Source organism: Watersipora subatra, chromosome 11, assembly GCF_963576615.1.
Source record: "Watersipora subatra chromosome 11, tzWatSuba1.1, whole genome shotgun sequence".
Lineage (NCBI taxonomy): Eukaryota > Metazoa > Bryozoa > Gymnolaemata > Cheilostomatida > Watersiporidae > Watersipora > Watersipora subatra.
This window is the reverse complement of record NC_088718.1, coordinates 26,543,173-26,564,679: the sequence shown is the minus strand read 5'-3', so window position 1 is coordinate 26,564,679 and position 21,507 is coordinate 26,543,173. Positions and strand designations below refer to the sequence as shown.

The 21,507-nt window shown below is 33.4% G+C and overlaps 4 protein-coding genes across 4 annotated transcripts; all 4 read left to right on the top strand.

The window, feature by feature from the left end:
• The first annotated feature begins 272 nt into the window (after nucleotides 1-272).
• LOC137407920 (calponin homology domain-containing protein DDB_G0272472-like) lies at nucleotides 273-4,613 on the top strand. Its single transcript, XM_068094303.1, has 4 exons — nucleotides 273-443; nucleotides 2,791-3,455; nucleotides 3,840-4,319; nucleotides 4,589-4,613. The coding sequence occupies exons 1-4, from the start codon at nucleotides 273-275 to the stop codon at nucleotides 4,611-4,613; spliced, it is 1,341 nt and encodes a 446-aa protein (XP_067950404.1).
• Nucleotides 4,614-5,292: 679 nt separating this feature from the next.
• LOC137407918 (calponin homology domain-containing protein DDB_G0272472-like) lies at nucleotides 5,293-10,200 on the top strand. The gene is made up of 5 exons (XM_068094302.1): nucleotides 5,293-5,706; nucleotides 7,533-8,098; nucleotides 8,753-8,891; nucleotides 9,800-9,933; nucleotides 10,149-10,200. Exons 1-5 carry the CDS (start codon nucleotides 5,293-5,295, stop codon nucleotides 10,198-10,200), a joined length of 1,305 nt encoding a protein of 434 aa, XP_067950403.1.
• Nucleotides 10,201-10,366: 166 nt separating this feature from the next.
• LOC137407917 (calponin homology domain-containing protein DDB_G0272472-like) lies at nucleotides 10,367-14,222 on the top strand. The gene is made up of 4 exons (XM_068094301.1): nucleotides 10,367-10,500; nucleotides 10,696-11,104; nucleotides 12,931-13,496; nucleotides 14,198-14,222. The coding sequence occupies exons 1-4, from the start codon at nucleotides 10,367-10,369 to the stop codon at nucleotides 14,220-14,222; spliced, it is 1,134 nt and encodes a 377-aa protein (XP_067950402.1).
• Nucleotides 14,223-14,415: 193 nt separating this feature from the next.
• On the top strand, nucleotides 14,416-20,867 carry LOC137407916 (calponin homology domain-containing protein DDB_G0272472-like). Its single transcript, XM_068094300.1, has 3 exons — nucleotides 14,416-14,613; nucleotides 15,900-16,232; nucleotides 20,706-20,867. The coding sequence occupies exons 1-3, from the start codon at nucleotides 14,416-14,418 to the stop codon at nucleotides 20,865-20,867; spliced, it is 693 nt and encodes a 230-aa protein (XP_067950401.1).
• Nucleotides 20,868-21,507: the final 640 nt, after the last annotated feature.

The window sequence follows — 21,507 nt, the reverse complement described above, 5'->3', positions numbered from 1 at the left end:
AGTTGAGGAAGATAAAGATCCTTAAAGAGTTGAGGAAGATTAAGATCCTTAAAGAGTTGAGGAAGATAAAGACCCTTAAGGAGTTGAGGGAGATAAAGATCTTTAAAGAGTTGAGGGAGATTAAGATCCTTAAAAAGATGAGGAAGGTAAAGATCCTTAAAGAGTTGAGGAAGATAAAGATACTTAAAGAGTTGAGGGAGATAAAGATCCTTAAAGAGTTGAAGAATATAAAAATATTTAAAGAGTTGAGGAAGATAAAGATCCTTAAGGAGATGAGGAAGATAAAGATCCTTAAAGAGTTGAGGAAGATAAAGATCCTTAGAGAGTTGAGGAAGATAAAGATCCTCAAAGAGTTGTGGGAGATAAAGATCCTTAAAGAGTTGTGGGAGATAAAGATCCTTAAAGAGTTGAGAGAGACAAAGATCCTTAAAGAGTTGAGGAAGGTAAAGATCCATAAAGAGTTGAGGAAGATAAAGATACTTAAAGGGTTGAGGGAGATAAAGATCCTTAAAGAGTTGAGGAATATAAAACTCTTTAAAGAGTTGAGGAAGATAAAAATCCTTAAAGAGTTGAGGAAGATAAAGATCCTTAAAGAGTTGAAGAAGATAAAGATCCTTAAAGAGTTGAGGAAGATAAAGATCCTTAACGAGTTGAGGAAGATAAAGATCCTTAAAGAGTTGAGAGAGATAAAGATCCTTAAAGAGTTGAGGGAGACAAAGATCCTTAAAGAGTTGAGGAAAATAAAGATACTTAAAGAGTTGAGGGAGAGAAAGATCCTTAAAGAGTTGAGGAATATAAAAATCTTTAAAGAGTTGAGGAAGATAAAAATCCTTAAAGAGTTGAGGAAGATAAAGATCCTTAAAGAGTTGAAGAAGATAAAGATCCTTAAAGAGTTGAGGAAGATAAAGATCCTTAACGAGTTGAGGAAGATAAAGATCCTTAAAGAGTTGAGAGAGATAAAGATCCTTAAAGAGTTGAGAGAGACAAAGATCCTTAAAGAGTTGAGAAAAATAAAGATCCTTAAAGAGTTGAGGAAGGTAAAGATCCTTAAAGAGTTGAGGAAGGTAAAGATACTTAAAGAGTTGAGGGAGACAAAGATCCTTAAAGAGTTGAGGGAGATAAAGATCCTTAAAGAATTGAGGAAGATAAAGATCCTTAAAGAGTTGAGGAAGAAAAAGATCCTTAAAGAGTTGAAGAAGATAAAGATCCTTAAAGAGTTGACGAAGATAAAGATTCTTAAAGAGTTGAGGAAGATAAAGATCCTTAAAGAGTTGAGAGAGATAAAGATCCTTAAAGAGATGAGGAAGATAAAGATCCTTGAATAGTTGAAGAAGATAAAGATCCTTAAAGAGTTGAAAGAGATAAAGATCCTTAAAGAGTTGAGGAAGATAAAGATCAATAAAGAGTTGAGGAAAAAAAAATCCTTAAAGAGTTGAGGAAGATAAAGATCCTTAAAGAGTTGAAGAAGATAAAGATCCTTAAAGAGATGAGGAAGATAAAGATCCTTAAAGAGTTGAGGAAGATGAAGATCCTCAAAGAGTTGAGGAAGATAAAGATCCTTAAAGAGTTGAGAGAGATAAAGATCCTTAAAGAGTTGAGAGAGACAAAGATCCTTAAAGAGTTGAGAAAAATAAAGATCCTTAAAGAGTTGAGGAAGGTAAAGATCCTTAAAGAATTGAGGAAGATAAAGATCCTTAAAGAGTTGAGGAAGATAAAGATCCTTAAAGAGTAGAGGAAGATAAAGATCCTTAAAGAGTTGAGAGAGATAAAGATCCTTAAAGAGATGAGGAAGATAAAGATCCTTGAATAGTTGAAAAAGATAAAGATCCTTAAAGAGTTGAGGAAGATAAAGATCCTTAACGAGTTGAGGAAGATAAAGATCCTTAAAGAGTTGAGAGAGATAAAGATCCTTAAAGAGTTGAGAGAGACAAAGATCCTTAAAGAGTTGAGAAAAATAAAGATCCTTAAAGAGTTGAGGAAGGTAAAGATCCTTAAAGAGTTGAGGAAGATAAAGATACTTAAAGAGTTGAGGGAGATAAAGATCCTTAAAGAGTTGAGGGAGATAAAGATCCTTAAAGAATTGAGGAAGATAAAGATCCTTAAAGAGTTGAGGAAGATAAAGATCCTTAAAGAGTTGAAGAAGATAAAGATCCTTAAAGAGTTGACGAAGATAAAGATCCTTAAAGAGTTGAGGAAGATAAAGATCCTTAAAGAGTTGAGAGAGATAAAGATCCTTAAAGAGATGAGGAAGATAAAGATCCTTGAATAGTTGAAGAAGATAAAGATCCTTAAAGAGTTGAAAGAGATAAAGATCCTTAAAGAGTTGAGGAAGATAAAGATCCTTAAAGAGTTGAGGAAGATAAAGATCAATAAAGAGTTGAGGAAAAAAAAATCCTTAAAGAGTTGAGGAAGATAAAGATCCTTAAAGAGTTGAAGAAGATAAAGATCCTTAAAGAGATGAGGAAGATAAAGATCCTTAAAGAGTTGAGGAAGATAAAGATCCTTAAAGAGTTGAGGAAGATGAAGATCCTCAAAGAGTTGAGGAAGATAAAGATCCTTAAAGAGTTGAGGAAGATAAAGATCCTCAAAGAGTTGAGGAAGATAAAGATCCTTAAAGAGTTGAGAAAGATAAAGATCCTTGAAGAGTTGAGGAAGATAAAGATCCTTAGAGAGTTGAGGAAGATAAAGATCCTTAAAGAGTTGAGGAAGATAAAGATCCTTAAAGAGTTGAGGAAGATAAAGATCCTTAAAGAGTTGAAGAAGATTAAGATCCTTAAAGAGTTGAGGAAGATAAAGATCCTTAAAGAGTTGAGGGAGATAAAGATCCTTAAAGAGTTGAGGAATATAAAAATCTTTAAAGAGATGAGGAAGATAAAAATCCTTAAAGAGTTGAGGAAGATAAAGATCCTTAAAGAGTTGAGGAAGATAAAGATCCTTAGAGAGTTGGGGAAGATAAAGATCCTCAAAGAGTTGTGGGAGATAAAGATCCTTAAGGAGTTGAGGGAGATAAAGATCCTTAAAGAGTTGAGGGAGATTAAGATCCTTAAAGAGATGAGGAAGGTAAAGATCCTTAAAGAGTTGAGGAAGATAAAGATACTTAAAGAGTTGAAGAATATAAAAATATTTAAAGAGTTGAGAAAGATAAAAATCCTTAAAGAGATGAGGAAGATAAAGATCCTTAAAGAGGTGAGGAAGATAAAGATCCTTAGAGAGTTGAGGAAGATAAAGATCCTCAAAGAGTTGCGGGAGATAAAGATCCTTAAAGAGTTAAGAGAGACAAAGATCCTCAAAGAGTTGAGGAATATAAAGATACTTAAAGAGTTGAGGGAGATAAAGATCCTTAAAGAGTTGAGGAATATAAAAATCTTTAAAGAGTTGAGGAAGAGAAAAATCCTTAAAGAGCTGAGGAAGATAAAGATCCTTAAAGAGTTGAGGAAGATAAAGATCCTTAAAGAGTTGAGGAAGATTAAGATCCTTAAAGAGTTGAGGAAGATAAAGATCCTTAAGGAGTTGAGGGAGATAAAGATCCTTAAAGAGTTGAGAGAGACAAAGATCCTTAAAGAGTTGAGGAAGATAAAGATCCTTAAAGAGTTGAGGGAGATAAAGATCCTTAAAGAGTTGAGGAAGATAAAGATCCTTAAAGAGTTGAGGAAGATAAAGATCCTTAAAGAGTTGAGGAAGATAAAGATCCTTAAAGAGTCGAGGTAGATAAAGATCCTTAAAGAGTTGAGGGAGATAAAGATCCTTAAAGAGTTGAGGAAGATAAAGATCCTTAAAGAGCTGAGGAAGATAAAGATCCTTAAAGAGTTGAGGAAGATAAAGATCCTTAAAGAGATGAGGAAGATAAAGATCCTTAAAGAGTTGAGGAAGATAAAGATCCTTAGAGAGTTGAGGAAGATAAAGATCCTCAAAGAGTTGTGGGAGATAAAGATCCTTAAAGAGTTGAGAGAGACAAAGATCCTTAAAGAGTTGAGGAAGATAAAGATACTTAAAGAGTTGAGGAAGATAAAGATCCTTAAAGAGTTGAGGAATATAAAAATCTTTAAAGAGTTGAGAAAGATAAAAATCCTTAAAGAGCTGAGGAAGACAAAGATCCTTAAAAAGTTGAGGAAGATAAAGATCCTTAAAGAGTTGAGGAAGATTAAGATCCTTAAAGAGTTGAGGAAGATAAAGACCCTTAAGGAGTTGAGGGAGATAAAGATCTTTAAAGAGTTGAGGGAGATTAAGATCCTTAAAAAGATGAGGAAGGTAAAGATCCTTAAAGAGTTGAGAGAGATAAAGATCCTTAAAGAGATGAGGAAGATAAAGATCCTTAAAGAGTTGAGAGAGACAAAGATCCTTAAAGAGTTGAGAAAAATAAAGATCCTTAAAGAGTTGAGGAAGGTAAAGATCCTTAAAGAGTTGAGGAAGGTAAAGATACTTAAAGAGTTGAGGGAGACAAAGATCCTTAAAGAGTTGAGGGAGATAAAGATCCTTAAAGAATTGAGGAAGATAAAGATCCTTAAAGAGTTGAGGAAGATAAAGATCCTTAAAGAGTTGAAGAAGATAAAGATCCTTAAAGAGTTGACGAAGATAAAGATTCTTAAAGAGTTGAGGAAGATAAAGATCCTTAAAGAGTTGAGAAAGATAAAGATCCTTAAAGAGATGAGGAAGATAAAGATCCTTGAATAGTTGAAGAAGATAAAGATCCTTAAAGAGTTGAAAGAGATAAAGATCCTTAAAGAGTTGAGAGAGACAAAGATCCTTAAAGAGTTGAGAAAAATAAAGATCCTTAAAGAGTTGAGGAAGGTAAAGATCCTTAAAGAATTGAGGAAGATAAAGATCCTTAAAGAGTTGAGGAAGATAAAGATCCTTAAAGAGTTGAAGAAGATAAAGATCCTTAAAGAGTTGACGAAGATAAAGATCCTTAAAGAGTAGAGGAAGATAAAGATCCTTAAAGAGTTGAGAGAGATAAAGATCCTTAAAGAGATGAGGAAGATAAAGATCCTTGAATAGTTGAAGAAGATAAAGATCCTTAAAGAGTTGAGGAAGATAAAGATCCTTAACGAGTTGAGGAAGATAAAGATCCTTAAAGAGTTGAGAGAGATAAAGATCCTTAAAGAGTTGAGAGAGACAAAGATCCTTAAAGAGTTGAGAAAAATAAAAATCCTTAAAGAGTCGAGGTAGATAAAGATCCTTAAAGAGTTGAGGGAGATAAAGATCCTTAAAGAGTTGAGGAAGATAAAGATCCTTAAAGAGCTGAGGAAGATAAAGATCCTTAAAGAGTTGAGGAAGATAAAGATCCTTAAAGAGATGAGGAAGATAAAGATCCTTAAAGAGTTGAGGAAGATAAAGATCCTTAGAGAGTTGAGGAAGATAAAGATCCTCAAAGAGTTGTGGGAGATAAAGATCCTTAAAGAGTTGAGAGAGACAAAGATCCTTAAAGAGTTGAGGAAGATAAAGATACTTAAAGAGTTGAGGAAGATAAAGATCCTTAAAGAGTTGAGGAATATAAAAATCTTTAAAGAGTTGAGAAAGATAAAAATCCTTAAAGAGCTGAGGAAGACAAAGATCCTTAAAAAGTTGAGGAAGATAAAGATCCTTAAAGAGTTGAGGAAGATTAAGATCCTTAAAGAGTTGAGGAAGATAAAGACCCTTAAGGAGTTGAGGGAGATAAAGATCTTTAAAGAGTTGAGGGAGATTAAGATCCTTAAAAAGATGAGGAAGGTAAAGATCCTTAAAGAGTTGAGAGAGATAAAGATCCTTAAAGAGATGAGGAAGATAAAGATCCTTAAAGAGTTGAGAGAGACAAAGATCCTTAAAGAGTTGAGAAAAATAAAGATCCTTAAAGAGTTGAGGAAGGTAAAGATCCTTAAAGAGTTGAGGAAGGTAAAGATACTTAAAGAGTTGAGGGAGACAAAGATCCTTAAAGAGTTGAGGGAGATAAAGATCCTTAAAGAATTGAGGAAGATAAAGATCCTTAAAGAGTTGAGGAAGATAAAGATCCTTAAAGAGTTGAAGAAGATAAAGATCCTTAAAGAGTTGACGAAGATAAAGATTCTTAAAGAGTTGAGGAAGATAAAGATCCTTAAAGAGTTGAGAAAGATAAAGATCCTTAAAGAGATGAGGAAGATAAAGATCCTTGAATAGTTGAAGAAGATAAAGATCCTTAAAGAGTTGAAAGAGATAAAGATCCTTAAAGAGTTGAGAGAGACAAAGATCCTTAAAGAGTTGAGAAAAATAAAGATCCTTAAAGAGTTGAGGAAGGTAAAGATCCTTAAAGAATTGAGGAAGATAAAGATCCTTAAAGAGTTGAGGAAGATAAAGATCCTTAAAGAGTTGAAGAAGATGAAGATCCTTAAAGAGTTGACGAAGATAAAGATCCTTAAAGAGTAGAGGAAGATAAAGATCCTTAAAGAGTTGAGAGAGATAAAGATCCTTAAAGAGATGAGGAAGATAAAGATCCTTGAATAGTTGAAGAAGATAAAGATCCTTAAAGAGTTGAGGAAGATAAAGATCCTTAACGAGTTGAGGAAGATAAAGATCCTTAAAGAGTTGAGAGAGATAAAGATCCTTAAAGAGTTGAGAGAGACAAAGATCCTTAAAGAGTTGAGAAAAATAAAAATCCTTAAAGAGTTGAGGAAGGTAAAGATCCTTAAAGAGTTGAGGAAGATAAAGATCCTTAAAGAGTTGAGGGAGATAAAGATCCTTAAAGAGTTGAGGGAGATAAAGATCCTTAAAGAATTGAGGAAGATAAAGATCCTTAAAGAGTTGAGGAAGATAAAGATCCTTAAAGAGTTGAAGAAGATAAAGATCCTTAAAGAGTTGACGAAGATAAAGATCCTTAAAGAGTTGAGGAAGATAAAGATCCTTAAAGAGTTGAGAGAGATAAAGATCCTTAAAGAGATGAGGAAGATAAAGATCCTTGAATAGTTGAAGAAGATAAAGATCCTTAAAGAGTTGAAAGAGATAAAGATCCTTAAAGAGTTGAGGAAGATAAAGATCCTTAAAGAGTTGAGGAAGATAAAGATCAATAAAGAGTTGAGGAAAAAAAAATCCTTAAAGAGTTGAGGAAGATAAAGATCCTTAAAGAGTTGAAGAAGATAAAGATCCTTAAAGAGATGAGGAAGATAAAGATCCTTAAAGAGTTGAGGAAGATAAAGATCCTTAAAGAGTTGAGGAAGATGAAGATCCTCAAAGAGTTGAGGAAGATAAAGATCCTTAAAGAGTTGAGGAAGATAAAGATCCTCAAAGAGTTGAGGAAGATAAAGATCCTTAAAGAGTTGAGAAAGATAAAGATCCTTGAAGAGTTGAGGAAGATAAAGATCCTTAGAGAGTTGAGGAAGATAAAGATCCTTAAAGAGTTGAGGAAGATAAAGATCCTTAAAGAGTTGAGGAAGATAAAGATCCTTAAAGAGTTGAAGAAGATTAAGATCCTTAAAGAGTTGAGGAAGATAAAGATCCTTAAAGAGTTGAGGGAGATAAAGATCCTTAAAGAGTTGAGGAATATAAAAATCTTTAAAGAGTTGAGGAAGATAAAAATCCTTAAAGAGTTGAGGAAGATAAAGATCCTTAAAGAGTTGAGGAAGATAAAGATCCTTAGAGAGTTGGGGAAGATAAAGATCCTCAAAGAGTTGTGGGAGATAAAGATCCTTAAGGAGTTGAGGGAGATAAAGATCCTTAAAGAGTTGAGGGAGATTAAGATCCTTAAAGAGATGAGGAAGGTAAAGATCCTTAAAGAGTTGAGGAAGATAAAGATACTTAAAGAGTTGAAGAATATAAAAATATTTAAAGAGTTGAGAAAGATAAAAATCCTTAAAGAGATGAGGAAGATAAAGATCCTTAAAGAGGTGAGGAAGATAAAGATCCTTAGAGAGTTGAGGAAGATAAAGATCCTCAAAGAGTTGTGGGAGATAAAGATCCTTAAAGAGTTAAGAGAGACAAATATCCTCAAAGAGTTGAGGAAGATAAAGATACTTAAAGAGTTGAGGGAGATAAAGATCCTTAAAGAGTTGAGGAATATAAAAATCTTTAAAGAGTTGAGGAAGAGAAAAATCCTTAAAGAGCTGAGGAAGATAAAGATCCTTAAAGAGTTGAGGAAGATAAAGATCCTTAAAGAGTTGAGGAAGATTAAGATCCTTAAAGAGTTGAGGAAGATAAAGATCCTTTAGGAGTTGAGGGAGATAAAGATCCTTAAAGAGTTGAGAGAGACAAAGATCCTTAAAGAGTTGAGGAAGATGAAGATCCTTAAAGAGTTGAGGGAGATAAAGATCCTTAAAGAGTTGAGGAAGATAAAGATCCTTAAAGAGTTGAGGAAGATAAAGATCCTTAAAGAGTTGAGGAAGATAAAGATCCTTAAAGAGTCGAGGTAGATAAAGATCCTTAAAGAGTTGAGGGAGATAAAGATCCTTAAAGAGTTGAGGAAGATAAAGATCCTTAAAGAGCTGAGGAAGATAAAGATCCTTAAAGAGTTGAGGAAGATAAAGATCCTTAAAGAGATGAGGAAGATAAAGATCCTTAAAGAGTTGAGGAAGATAAAGATCCTTAGAGAGTTGAGGAAGATAAAGATCCTCAAAGAGTTGTGGGAGATAAAGATCCTTAAAGAGTTGAGAGAGACAAAGATCCTTAAAGAGTTGAGGAAGATAAAGATACTTAAAGAGTTGAGGAAGATAAAGATCCTTAAAGAGTTGAGGAATATAAAAATCTTTAAAGAGTTGAGGAAGATAAAAATCCTTAAAGAGCTGAGGAAGATAAAGATCCTTAAAAAGTTGAGGAAGATAAAGATCCTTAAAGAGTTGAGGAAGATTAAGATCCTTAAAGAGTTGAGGAAGATAAAGACCCTTAAGGAGTTGAGGGAGATAAAGATCTTTAAAGAGTTGAGGGAGATTAAGATCCTTAAAAAGATGAGGAAGGTAAAGATCCTTAAAGAGTTGAGGAAGATAAAGATACTTAAAGAGTTGAGGGAGATAAAGATCCTTAAAGAGTTGAAGAATATAAAAATATTTAAAGAGTTGAGGAAGATAAAGATCCTTAAGGAGATGAGGAAGATAAAGATCCTTAAAGAGTTGAGGAAGATAAAGATCCTTAGAAAGTTGAGGAAGATAAAGATCCTCAAAGAGTTGTGGGAGATAAAGATCCTTAAAGAGTTGTGGGAGATAAAGATCCTTAAAGAGTTGAGAGAGACAAAGATCCTTAAAGAGTTGAGGAAGATAAAGATCCTTAAAGAGTTGAGGAAGATAAAGATCCTTAAAGAGTTGAGAGAGATAAAGATCCTTAAAGAGTTGAGAGAGACAAAGATCCTTAAAGAGTTGAGAAAAATAAAGATCCTTAAAGAGTTGAGGAAGGTAAAGATCCTTAAAGAGTTGAGGAAGATAAAGATCCTTAAAGAGTTGAGGGAGATAAAGATCCTTAAAGAGTTGAGGGAGATAAAGATCCTTAAAGAATTGAGGAAGATAAAGATCCTTAAAGAGTTGAGGAAGATAAAGATCCTTAAAGAGTTGAAGAAGATAAAGATCCTTAAAGAGTTGACGAAGATAAAGATCCTTAAAGAGTTGAGGAAGATAAAGATCCTTAAAGAGTTGAGAGAGATAAAGATCCTTAAAGAGATGAGGAAGATAAAGATCCTTGAATAGTTGAAGAAGATAAAGATCCTTAAAGAGTTGAAAGAGATAAAGATCCTTAAAGAGTTGAGGAAGATAAAGATCCTTAAAGAGTTGAGGAAGATAAAGATCAATAAAGAGTTGAGGAAAAAAAAATCCTTAAAGAGTTGAGGAAGATAAAGATCCTTAAAGAGTTGAAGAAGATAAAGATCCTTAAAGAGATGAGGAAGATAAAGATCCTTAAAGAGTTGAGGAAGATAAAGATCCTTAAAGAGTTGAGGAAGATGAAGATCCTCAAAGAGTTGAGGAAGATAAACATCCTTAAAGAGTTGAGGAAGATAAAGATCCTCAAAGAGTTGAGGAAGATAAAGATCCTTAAAGAGTTGAGAAAGATAAAGATCCTTGAAGAGTTGAGGAAGATAAAGATCCTTAGAGAGTTGAGGAAGATAAAGATCCTTAAAGAGTTGAGGAAGATAAAGATCCTTAAAGAGTTGAGGAAGATAAAGATCCTTAAAGAGTTGAAGAAGATTAAGATCCTTAAAGAGTTGAGGAAGATAAAGATCCTTAAAGAGTTGAGGAAGATGAAGATCCTCAAAGAGTTGAGGAAGATAAAGATCCTTAAAGAGTTGAGGAAGATAAAGATCCTTAAAGAGTTGAGGAAGATAAAGATCCTTAAAGAGTTGAAGAAGATTAAGATCCTTAAAGAGTTGAGGAAGATAAAGATCCTTAAAGAGTTGAGGAAGATAAAGATCCTTAAAGAGTTGAAGAAGATAAAGATCCTTAAAGAGATGAGGAAGATAAAGATCCTTAAAGAGTTGAGGAAGATAAAGATCCTTAAAGAGTTGAGGAAGATGAAGATCCTCAAAGAGTTGAGGAAGATAAAGATCCTTAAAGAGTTGAGGAAGATAAAGATCCTCAAAGAGTTGAGGAAGATAAAGATCCTTAAAGAGTTGAGAAAGATAAAGATCCTTGAAGAGTTGAGGAAGATAAAGATCCTTAGAGAGTTGAGGAAGATAAAGATCCTTAAAGAGTTGAGGAAGATAAAGATCCTTAAAGAGTTGAGGAAGATAAAGATCCTTAAAGAGTTGAGGAAGATAAAGATCCTTAAAGAGTTGAGGAAGATAAAGATCCTTAAAGAGTTGAAGAAGATTAAGATCCTTAAAGAGTTGAGGAAGATAAAGATCCTCAAAGAGTTGTGGGAGATAAAGATCCTTAAAGAGTTGAGAGAGACAAAGATCCTTAAAGAGTTGAGGAAGATAAAGATACTTAAAGAGTTGAGGAAGATAAAGATCCTTAAAGAGTTGAGGAATATAAAAATCTTTAAAGAGTTGAGAAAGATAAAAATCCTTAAAGAGCTGAGGAAGACAAAGATCCTTAAAAAGTTGAGGAAGATAAAGATCCTTAAAGAGTTGAGGAAGATTAAGATCCTTAAAGAGTTGAGGAAGATAAAGACCCTTAAGGAGTTGAGGGAGATAAAGATCTTTAAAGAGTTGAGGGAGATTAAGACCCTTAAAAAGATGAGGAAGGTAAAGATCCTTAAAGAGTTGAGAGAGATAAAGATCCTTAAAGAGATGAGGAAGATAAAGATCCTTAAAGAGTTGAGAGAGACAAAGATCCTTAAAGAGTTGAGAAAAATAAAGATCCTTAAAGAGTTGAGGAAGGTAAAGATCCTTAAAGAGTTGAGGAAGGTAAAGATACTTAAAGAGTTGAGGGAGACAAAGATCCTTAAAGAGTTGAGGGAGATAAAGATCCTTAAAGAATTGAGGAAGATAAAGATCCTTAAAGAGTTGAGGAAGATAAAGATCCTTAAAGAGTTGAAGAAGATAAAGATCCTTAAAGAGTTGACGAAGATAAAGATTCTTAAAGAGTTGAGGAAGATAAAGATCCTTAAAGAGTTGAGAAAGATAAAGATCCTTAAAGAGATGAGGAAGATAAAGATCCTTGAATAGTTGAAGAAGATAAAGATCCTTAAAGAGTTGAAAGAGATAAAGATCCTTAAAGAGTTGAGAGAGACAAAGATCCTTAAAGAGTTGAGAAAAATAAAGATCCTTAAAGAGTTGAGGAAGGTAAAGATCCTTAAAGAATTGAGGAAGATAAAGATCCTTAAAGAGTTGAGGAAGATAAAGATCCTTAAAGAGTTGAAGAAGATAAAGATCCTTAAAGAGTTGACGAAGATAAAGATCCTTAAAGAGTAGAGGAAGATAAAGATCCTTAAAGAGTTGAGAGAGATAAAGATCCTTAAAGAGATGAGGAAGATAAAGATCCTTGAATAGTTGAAGAAGATAAAGATCCTTAAAGAGTTGAGGAAGATAAAGATCCTTAACGAGTTGAGGAAGATAAAGATCCTTAAAGAGTTGAGAGAGATAAAGATCCTTAAAGAGTTGAGAGAGACAAAGATCCTTAAAGAGTTGAGAAAAATAAAGATCCTTAAAGAGTTGAGGAAGGTAAAGATCCTTAAAGAGTTGAGGAAGATAAAGATCCTTAAAGAGTTGAGGGAGATAAAGATCCTTAAAGAGTTGAGGGAGATAAAGATCCTTAAAGAATTGAGGAAGATAAAGATCCTTAAAGAGTTGAGGAAGATAAAGATCCTTAAAGAGTTGAAGAAGATAAAGATCCTTAAAGAGTTGACGAAGATAAAGATCCTTAAAGAGTTGAGGAAGATAAAGATCCTTAAAGAGTTGAGAGAGATAAAGATCCTTAAAGAGATGAGGAAGATAAAGATCCTTGAATAGTTGAAGAAGATAAAGATCCTTAAAGAGTTGAAAGAGATAAAGATCCTTAAAGAGTTGAGGAAGATAAAGATCCTTAAAGAGTTGAGGAAGATAAAGATCAATAAAGAGTTGAGGAAAAAAAAATCCTTAAAGAGTTGAGGAAGATAAAGATCCTTAAAGAGTTGAAGAAGATAAAGATCCTTAAAGAGATGAGGAAGATAAAGATCCTTAAAGAGTTGAGGAAGATAAAGATCCTTAAAGAGTTGAGGAAGATGAAGATCCTCAAAGAGTTGAGGAAGATAAAGATCCTTAAAGAGTTGAGGAAGATAAAGATCCTCAAAGAGTTGAGGAAGATAAAGATCCTTAAAGAGTTGAGAAAGATAAAGATCCTTGAAGAGTTGAGGAAGATAAAGATCCTTAGAGAGTTGAGGAAGATAAAGATCCTTAAAGAGTTGAGGAAGATAAAGATCCTTAAAGAGTTGAGGAAGATAAAGATCCTTAAAGAGTTGAAGAAGATTAAGATCCTTAAAGAGTTGAGGAAGATAAAGATCCTTAAAGAGTTGAGGGAGATAAAGATCCTTAAAGAGTTGAGGAATATAAAAATCTTTAAAGAGTTGAGGAAGATAAAAATCCTTAAAGAGTTGAGGAAGATAAAGATCCTTAAAGAGTTGAGGAAGATAAAGATCCTTAGAGAGTTGGGGAAGATAAAGATCCTCAAAGAGTTGTGGGAGATAAAGATCCTTAAGGAGTTGAGGGAGATAAAGATCCTTAAAGAGTTGAGGGAGATTAAGATCCTTAAAGAGATGAGGAAGGTAAAGATCCTTAAAGAGTTGAGGAAGATAAAGATACTTAAAGAGTTGAAGAATATAAAAATATTTAAAGAGTTGAGAAAGATAAAAATCCTTAAAGAGATGAGGAAGATAAAGATCCTTAAAGAGGTGAGGAAGATAAAGATCCTTAGAGAGTTGAGGAAGATAAAGATCCTCAAAGAGTTGTGGGAGATAAAGATCCTTAAAGAGTTAAGAGAGACAAAGATCCTCAAAGAGTTGAGGAAGATAAAGATACTTAAAGAGTTGAGGGAGATAAAGATCCTTAAAGAGTTGAGGAATATAAAAATCTTTAAAGAGTTGAGGAAGAGAAAAATCCTTAAAGAGCTGAGGAAGATAAAGATCCTTAAAGAGTTGAGAAAGATAAAGATCCTTAAAGAGTTGAGGAAGATTAAGATCCTTAAAGAGTTGAGGAAGATAAAGATCCTTAAGGAGTTGAGGGAGATAAAGATCCTTAAAGAGTTGAGAGAGACAAAGATCCTTAAAGAGTTGAGGAAGATAAAGATCCTTAAAGAGTTGAGGGAGATAAAGATCCTTAAAGAGTTGAGGAAGATAAAGATCCTTAAAGAGTTGAGGAAGATAAAGATCCTTAAAGAGTTGAGGAAGATAAAGATCCTTAAAGAGTCGAGGTAGATAAAGATCCTTAAAGAGTTGAGGGAGATAAAGATCCTTAAAGAGTTGAGGAAGATAAAGATCCTTAAAGAGCTGAGGAAGATAAAGATCCTTAAAGAGTTGAGGAAGATAAAGATCCTTAAAGAGATGAGGAAGATAAAGATCCTTAAAGAGTTGAGGAAGATAAAGATCCTTAGAGAGTTGAGGAAGATAAAGATCCTCAAAGAGTTGTGGGAGATAAAGATCCTTAAAGAGTTGAGAGAGACAAAGATCCTTAAAGAGTTGAGGAAGATAAAGATACTTAAAGAGTTGAGGAAGATAAAGATCCTTAAAGAGTTGAGGAATATAAAAATCTTTAAAGAGTTGAGGAAGATAAAAATCCTTAAAGAGCTGAGGAAGATAAAGATCCTTAAAAAGTTGAGGAAGATAAAGATCCTTAAAGAGTTGAGGAAGATTAAGATCCTTAAAGAGTTGAGGAAGATAAAGACCCTTAAGGAGTTGAGGGAGATAAAGATCTTTAAAGAGTTGAGGGAGATTAAGATCCTTAAAAAGATGAGGAAGGTAAAGATCCTTAAAGAGTTGAGGAAGATAAAGATACTTAAAGAGTTGAGGGAGATAAAGATCCTTAAAGAGTTGAAGAATATAAAAATATTTAAAGAGTTGAGGAAGATAAAGATCCTTAAGGAGATGAGGAAGATAAAGATCCTTAAAGAGTTGAGGAAGATAAAGATCCTTAGAAAGTTGAGGAAGATAAAGATCCTCAAAGAGTTGTGGGAGATAAAGATCCTTAAAGAGTTGTGGGAGATAAAGATCCTTAAAGAGTTGAGAGAGACAAAGATCCTTAAAGAGTTGAGGAAGATAAAGATCCTTAAAGAGTTGAGGAAGGTAAAGATCCATAAAGAGTTGAGGAAGATAAAGATACTTAAAGGGTTGAGGGAGATAAAGGTCCTTAAAGAGTTGAGGAATATAAAACTCTTTAAAGAGTTGAGGAAGATAAAAATCCTTAAAGAGTTGAGGAAGATAAAGATCCTTAAAGAGTTGAAGAAGATAAAGATCCTTAAAGAGTTGAGGAAGATAAAGATCCTTAACGAGTTGAGGAAGATAAAGATCCTCAAAGAGTTGAGAGAGATAAAGATTCTTAAAGAGTTGAGAGAGACAAAGATCCTTAAAGAGTTGAGGAAAATAAAGATACTTAAAGAGTTGAGGGAGATAAAGATCCTTAAAGAGTTGAGGAATATAAAAATCTTTAAAGAGTTGAGGAAGATAAAAATCATTAAAGAGTTGAGGAAGATAAAGATCCTTAAAGAGTTGAAGAAGATAAAGATCCTTAAAGAGTTGAGGAAGATAAAGATCCTTAACGAGTTGAGGAAGATAAAGATCCTTAAAGAGTTGAGAGAGATAAAGATCCTTAAAGAGTTGAGAGAGACAAAGATCCTTAAAGAGTTGAGAAAAATAAAGATCCTTAAAGAGTTGAGGAAGGTAAAGATCCTTAAAGAGTTGAGGAAGGTAAAGATACTTAAAGAGTTGAGGGAGATAAAGATCCTTAAAGAGTTGAGGGAGATAAAGATCCTTAAAGAATTGAGGAAGATAAAGATCCTTAAAGAGTTGAGGAAGATAAAGATCCTTAAAGAGTTGAAGAAGATAAAGATCCTTAAAGAGTTGACGAAGATAAAGATCCTTAAAGAGTTGAGGAAGATAAAGATCCTTAAAGAGTTGAGAGAGATAAAGATCCTTAAAGAGATGAGGAAGATAAAGATCCTTGAATAGTTGAAGAAGATAAAGATCCTTAAAGAGTTGAAAGAGATAAAGATCCTTAAAGAGTTGAGGAAGATAAAGATCCTTAAAGAGTTGAGGAAGATAAAGATCAATAAAGAGTTGAGGAAAAAAAAATCCTTAAAGAGTTGAAGAAGATAAAGATCCTTAAAGAGTTGAAGAAGATAAAGATCCTTAAAGAGATGAGGAAGATAAAGATCCTTAAAGAGTTGAGGAAGATAAAGATCCTTAAAGAGTTGAGGAAGATGAAGATCCTCAAAGAGTTGAGGAAGATAAAGATCCTTAAAGAGTTGAGGAAGATAAAGATCCTTAAAGAGTTGAGGAAGATAAAGATCCTTAAAGAGTTGAGAAAGATAAAGATCCTTAAAGAGTTGATGAAGATAAAGATCCTTAGAGAGTTGAGGAAGATAAAGATCCTTAAAGAGTTGAGGAAGATAAAGATCCTTAAAGAGTTGAGGAAGATAAAGATTCTTAAAGAGTTGAAGAAGATTAAGATCTTTAAAGAGTTGAGGAAGATAAAGATCCATAAAGAGTTGAGGAAGATAAAAATCCTTAAAGAGTTGAGGAAGATAAAGATCCTTAAAGAGTTGAGGAAGATAAAGATCCTTAGAGAGTTGAGGAAGATAAAGATCCTCAAAGAGTTGTGGGAGATAAAGATCTTTAAGGAGTTGAGGGAGATAAAGATCCTTAAAGAGTTGAGGGAGATTAAGATCCTTAAAGAGATGAGGAAGGTAAAGATCCTTAAAGAGTTGAGGAAGATAAAGATACTTAAAGAGTTGAGGGAGATAAAGATCCTTAAAGAGTTGAAGAATATAAAAATATTTAAAGAGTTGAAAAAGATAAAAATCCTTAAAGAGATGAGGAAGATAAAGATCCTTAAAGAGTTGAGGAAGATAAAGATCCTTAGAGAGTTGAGGAAGATAAAGATCCTCAAAGAGTTGTGGGAGATAAAGATCCTTAAAGAGTTGAGAGAGACAAAGATCCTTAAAGAGTTGAGGAAGATAAAGATACTTAAAGAGTTGAGGGAGATAAAGATCCTTAAAGAGTTGAGGAATATAAAAATCTTTAAAGAGTTGAGGAAGATAAAAATCCTTAAAGAGCTGAGGAAGATAAAGATCCTTAAAGAGTTGAGCAAGATAAAGATCCTTAAAGAGTTGAGGAAGATTAAGATCCTTGAAGAGTTGAGGAAGATAAAGATCCTTAAGGAGTTGAGGGAGATAAAGATCCTTAAAGAGTTGAGAGAGACAAAGATCCTTAAAGGGTTGAGGAAGATAAAGATCCTTAAAGAGTTGAGGGAGATAAAGATCCTTAAAGCGTTGAGGAAGATAAAGATCCTTAAAGAGTTGAGGAAGATAAAGATCCTTAAAGAGTTGAGGAAGATAAAGATCCTTAAAGAGTCGAAGTAGATAAAGATCCTTAAAGAGTTGAGGGAGATAAAGATCCTTAAAGAGTTGAGGAAAATAAAGATCCTTCAAGAGTTGAGGAAGATAAAGATCCTCAAAGAGTCGAGGTAGATAAAGATCCTTAAAGAGTTGAGGAAGATAAAGATCCTTAAAGAGTTGAGGAAGATAAAGATCCTTAAAAAGTTGAGGAAGATAAAGATCCTTAAAGAGTCGAGGTAGATAAAGATCCTTAAAGAGTTGAGGGAGATAAAGATCCTTAAAGAGTTGAGGAAGATAAAGATCCTTAAAGAGTTGAGGAAGATAAAGATCCTTAAAGAGTTGAGGAAGATAAAGATCCTTAAAGAGTCGAAGTAGATAAAGATCCTTAAAGAGTTGAGGGAGATAAAGATCCTTAAAGAGTTGAGGAAAATAAAGATCCTTCAAGAGTTGAGGAAGATAAAGATCCTCAAAGAGTCGAGGTAGATAAAGATCCTTAAAGAGTTGAGGAAGATAAAGATCCTTAAAGAGTTGAGGAAGATAAAGATCCTTAAAAAGTTGAGGAAGATAAAGATCCTTAAAGAGTCGAGGTAGATAAAGATCCTTAAAGAGTTGAGGTAGATAAAGATCCTTAAAGAGTTGAGGAAGATAAAGATCCTTAAAGAGTTGAGGAAAATAAAGATCCTTGAAGAGTTGAGGTAGATGAAGATCTTTAAAGAGTTGAGGAAGATAAAGATCCTTAAAGAGTTGAGGTAGATAAAGATCCTTAAAGAGTTGAGGTAGATAAAGATCCTTAAAGAGTTGAGGTAGATAAAGATCCTGAAAGAGTTGAGGAAGATAAAGACCCTTAAAGAGTTGAGGGAGATGAAGACCCTTAAAGAATGGAGGTAGATAAAGATCCTTAAAGAGTTGAGGAAGATAAAGATCCTTGAAGAGTTGAGGTAGATAAAGATCCTTAAAGAGTTGAGGTAGATAAAGATCCTTAAAGAGTTGAGGAAGATAAAGATCCTTAAAGAGTTGAGGAAAATAAAGATCCTTGAAGAGTTGAGGAAGATTAAGATCCTTAAAGAGTTGAGGAAGATAAAGATCCTTAAGGAGTTGAGGGAGATAAAGATCCTTAAAGAGTTGAGAGAGACAAAGATCCTTAAAGGGTTGAGGAAGATAAAGATCCTTAAAGAGTTGAGGGAGATAAAGATCCTTAAAGAGTTGAGGAAGATAAAGATCCTTAAAGAGTTGAGGAAGATAAAGATACTTAAAGAGTTGAGGGAGATAAAGATCCTTAAAGAGTTGAGGAATATAAAAATCTTTAAAGAGTTGAGGAAGATAAAAATCCTTAAAGAGCTGAGGAAGATAAAGATCCTTAAAGAGTTGAGGAAGATAAAGATCCTTAAAGAGTTGAGGAAGATTAAGATCCTTGAAGAGTTGAGGAAGATAAAGATCCTTAAGGAGTTGAGGGAGATAAAGATCCTTAAAGAGTTGAGAGAGACAAAGATCCTTAAAGGGTTGAGGAAGATAAAGATCCTTAAAGAGTTGAGGGAGATAAAGATCCTTAAAGAGTTGAGGAAGATAAAGATCCTTAAAGAGTTGAGGAAGATAAAGATCCTTAAAGAGTTGAGGAAGATAAAGATCCTTAAAGAGTCGAAGTAGATAAAGATCCTTAAAGAGTTGAGGGAGATAAAGATCCTTAAAGAGTTGAGGAAAATAAAGATCCTTCAAGAGTTGAGGAAGATAAAGATCCTCAAAGAGTCGAGGTAGATAAAGATCCTTAAAGAGTTGAGGAAGATAAAGATCCTTAAAGAGTTGAGGAAGATAAAGATCCTTAAAAAGTTGAGGAAGATAAAGATCCTTAAAGAATCGAGGTAGATAAAGATCCTTAAAGAGTTGAGGGAGATAAAGATCCTTAAAGAGTTGAGGAAGATAATGATCCTTAAAGAGTTGAGGAAGATAAAGATCCTTAAAGAGTTGAGGAAGATAAAGATCCTTAAAGAGTCGAAGTAGATAAAGATCCTTAAAGAGTTGAGGGAGATAAAGATCCTTAAAGAGTTGAGGAAAATAAAGATCCTTCAAGAGTTGAGGAAGATAAAGATCCTCAAAGAGTCGAGGTAGATAAAGATCCTTAAAGAGTTGAGGAAGATAAAGATCCTTAAAGAGTTGAGGAAGATAAAGATCCTTAAAAAGTTGAGGAAGATAAAGATCCTTAAAGAGTCGAGGTAGATAAAGATCCTTAAAGAGTTGAGGTAGATAAAGATCCTTAAAGAGTTGAGGAAGATAAAGATCCTTAAAGAGTTGAGGAAAATAAAGATCCTTGAAGAGTTGAGGTAGATGAAGATCTTTAAAGAGTTGAGGAAGATAAAGATCCTTAAAGAGTTGAGGTAGATAAAGATCCTTAAAGAGTTGAGGTAGATAAAGATTCTTAAAGAGTTGAGGTAGATAAAGATCCTTAAAGAGTTGAGGAAGATAAAGACCCTTAAAGAGTTGAGGGAGATGAAGACCCTTAAAGAATGGAGGTAGATAAAGATCCTTAAAGAGTTGAGGAAGATAAAGATCCTTGAAGAGTTGAGGTAGATAAAGATCCTTAAAGAGTTGAAGAAGATAAAGATCTTTAAAGAGTTGAGGAAGATAAAGATCCTTAAAGAGTTGAGGAAGATAAAGATCCTTGAAGAGTTGAAGTAGATAAAGATCCTTAAAGAGTTGAGGAAGATAAAGATCCTTAAAGAGTTGAGGTAGATAAAGATCCTTGAAGAGTTGAGGTAGATGAAGATCTTTAAAGAGTTGAGGATGGTAAAGATCCTTAAAGAGTTGAGGTAGATGAAGATCCTTAAAGAGTTGAGGAAGATAAAGATCGTTAAAGAGTTGAGGAAGATAAAGATCCTTAAAGAGTTGAGGAAGATAAAGACCCTTAAAGAGTTGAGGGAGATGAAGACCCTTAAAGAATTGAGGTAGATAAAGATCCTTAAAGAGTTGAGGAAGATAAAGATCCTTGAAGAGTTGAGGTAGATAAAGATCCTTAAAGAGTTGAAGAAGATATAGATCCTTAAAGAGTTGAGGAAGATAAAGATCCTTAAAGAGTTGAGGAAGATAAAGATCCTTGAAGAGTTGAAGTAGATAAAGATCCTTAAAGAGTTGAGGAAGATAAAGATCCTTGAAGAGTTGAGGTAGATAAAGATCCTTAAAGAGTTGAAGAAGATAAAGATCCTTGAAGAGTTGAGGAAGATAAAGATCCTTAAAGAGTTGAGGAAGATAAAGATCCTTGAAGAGTTGAAGTAGATAAAGATCCTTAAAGAGTTGAGGAAGATAAAGATCCTTAAAGAGTTGAGGTAGATAAAGATCCTTAAAGAGTTGAGAGAGATAAAGATCCTTAAAGAGTTGAGGAAGATAAAGATCCTTGAAGAGTTGAGGTAGATGAAGATCTTTAAAGAGTTGAGGGAGATAAAGATCCTTAAAGAGTTGAGGAATATAAAAATCTTTAAAGAGTTGAGGAAGATAAAAATCCTTAAAGAGTTGAGGAAGATAAAGATCCTTAAAGAGTTGAAAAAGATAAAGATCCTTAAAGAGTTGAGGAAGATAAAGATCCTTAACGAGTTGAGGAAGATAAAGATCCTTAAAGAGTTGAGAGAGATAAAGATCCTTAAAGAGTTGAGAGAGACAAAGATCCTTAAAGAGTTGAGAAAAATAAAGATCCTTAAAGAGTTGAGGAAGGTAAAGATCCTTAAAGAGTTGAGGAAGGTAAAGATACTTAAAGAGTTGAGGGAGACAAAGATCCTTAAAGAGTTGAGGGAGATAAAGATCCTTAAAGAATTGAGGAAGATAAAGATCCTTAAAGAGTTGAGGAAGATAAAGATCCTTAAAGAGTTGAAGAAGATAAAGATCCTTAAAGAGTTGACGAAGATAAAGATTCTTAAAGAGTTGAGGAAGATAAAGATCTTTAAAGAGTTGAGAGAGATAAAGATCCTTAAAGAGATGAGGAAGATAAAGATCCTTGAATAGTTGAAGAAGATAAAGATCCTTAAAGAGTTGAAAGAGATAATGATCCTTAAAGAGTTGAGGAAGATAAAGATCAATAAAGAGTTGAGGAAAAAAAAATCCTTAAAGAGTTGAGGAAGATAAAGATCCTTAAAGAGTTGAAGAAGATAAAGATCCTTAAAGAGATGAGGAAGATAAAGATCCTTAAAGAGTTGAGGAAGATAAAGATCCTTAAAGAGTTGAGGAAGATGAAGATCCTCAAAGAGTTGAGGAAGATAAAGATCCTTAAAGAGTTGAGAGAGATAAAGATCCTTAAAGAGTTGAGAGAGACAAAGATCCTTAAAGAGTTGAGAAAAATAAAGATCCTTAAAGAGTTGAGGAAGGTAAAGATCCTTAAAGAATTGAGGAAGATAAAGATCCTTAAAGAGTTGAGGAAGATAAAGATCCTTAAAGAGTTGAAGAAGATAAAGATCCTTAAAGAGTTGACGAAGATAAAGATCCTTAAAGAGTAGAGGAAGATAAAGATCCTTAAAGAGTTGAGAGAGATAAAGATCCTTAAAGAGATGAGGAAGATAAAGATCCTTGAATAGTTGAAGAAGATAAAGATCCTTAAAGAGTTGAGGAAGATAAAGATCCTTAACGAGTTGAGGAAGATAAAGATCCT

What these genes read in the sequence shown, in the direction of transcription:
- LOC137407918 (XM_068094302.1), top strand. Translation starts at nt 5,293, where the DNA reads ATGAGGAAGATAAAGATCCTTAAAGAGTTGAGGAAGATAAAGATCCTT. An exon ending in TCCTTAAAAAGATGAGGAAG is followed by an intron (nt 8,892 to 9,799) that starts GTAAAGATCCTT and finishes ATCCTTAAAGAG; the next exon opens with ATGAGGAAGATAAAGATCCT. An exon ending in AAGATAAAGATCCTCAAAGA is followed by an intron (nt 9,934 to 10,148) that starts GTTGAGGAAGAT and finishes AGATCCTTAAAG; the next exon opens with AGTTGAGGAAGATGAAGATC.
- LOC137407916 (XM_068094300.1), top strand. Translation starts at nt 14,416, where the DNA reads ATGAGGAAGATAAAGATCCTTAAAGAGTTGAGGAAGATAAAGATCCTT. An exon ending in TCCTTAAAGAGTTGAGGAAG is followed by an intron (nt 14,614 to 15,899) that starts GTAAAGATCCAT and finishes ATCCTTAGAGAG; the next exon opens with TTGAGGAAGATAAAGATCCT. An exon ending in TCCTTAAAGAGATGAGGAAG is followed by an intron (nt 16,233 to 20,705) that starts GTAAAGATCCTT and finishes ATCCTTAAAGAG; the next exon opens with TTGAGGAAGATAAAGATCCT.
- LOC137407917 (XM_068094301.1), top strand. Translation starts at nt 10,367, where the DNA reads ATGAGGAAGATAAAGATCCTTAAAGAGTTGAGGAAGATAAAGATCCTT. An exon ending in CCCTTAAAAAGATGAGGAAG is followed by an intron (nt 11,105 to 12,930) that starts GTAAAGATCCTT and finishes ATCCTTAAAGAG; the next exon opens with TTGAGGAAGATAAAGATCCT. An exon ending in AAGATAAAGATCCTTAAAGA is followed by an intron (nt 13,497 to 14,197) that starts GTTGAGGAAGAT and finishes AGATCCTTAAAG; the next exon opens with AGTTGAGGAAGATAAAGACC.
- LOC137407920 (XM_068094303.1), top strand. Translation starts at nt 273, where the DNA reads ATGAGGAAGATAAAGATCCTTAAAGAGTTGAGGAAGATAAAGATCCTT. An exon ending in AAGATAAAGATCCTTAAAGA is followed by an intron (nt 3,456 to 3,839) that starts GTTGAGGAAGAT and finishes TAAAGAGATGAG; the next exon opens with GAAGATAAAGATCCTTAAAG. An exon ending in AAGATAAAGATCCTTAAAGA is followed by an intron (nt 4,320 to 4,588) that starts GTTGAGAGAGAC and finishes AGATTCTTAAAG; the next exon opens with AGTTGAGGAAGATAAAGATC.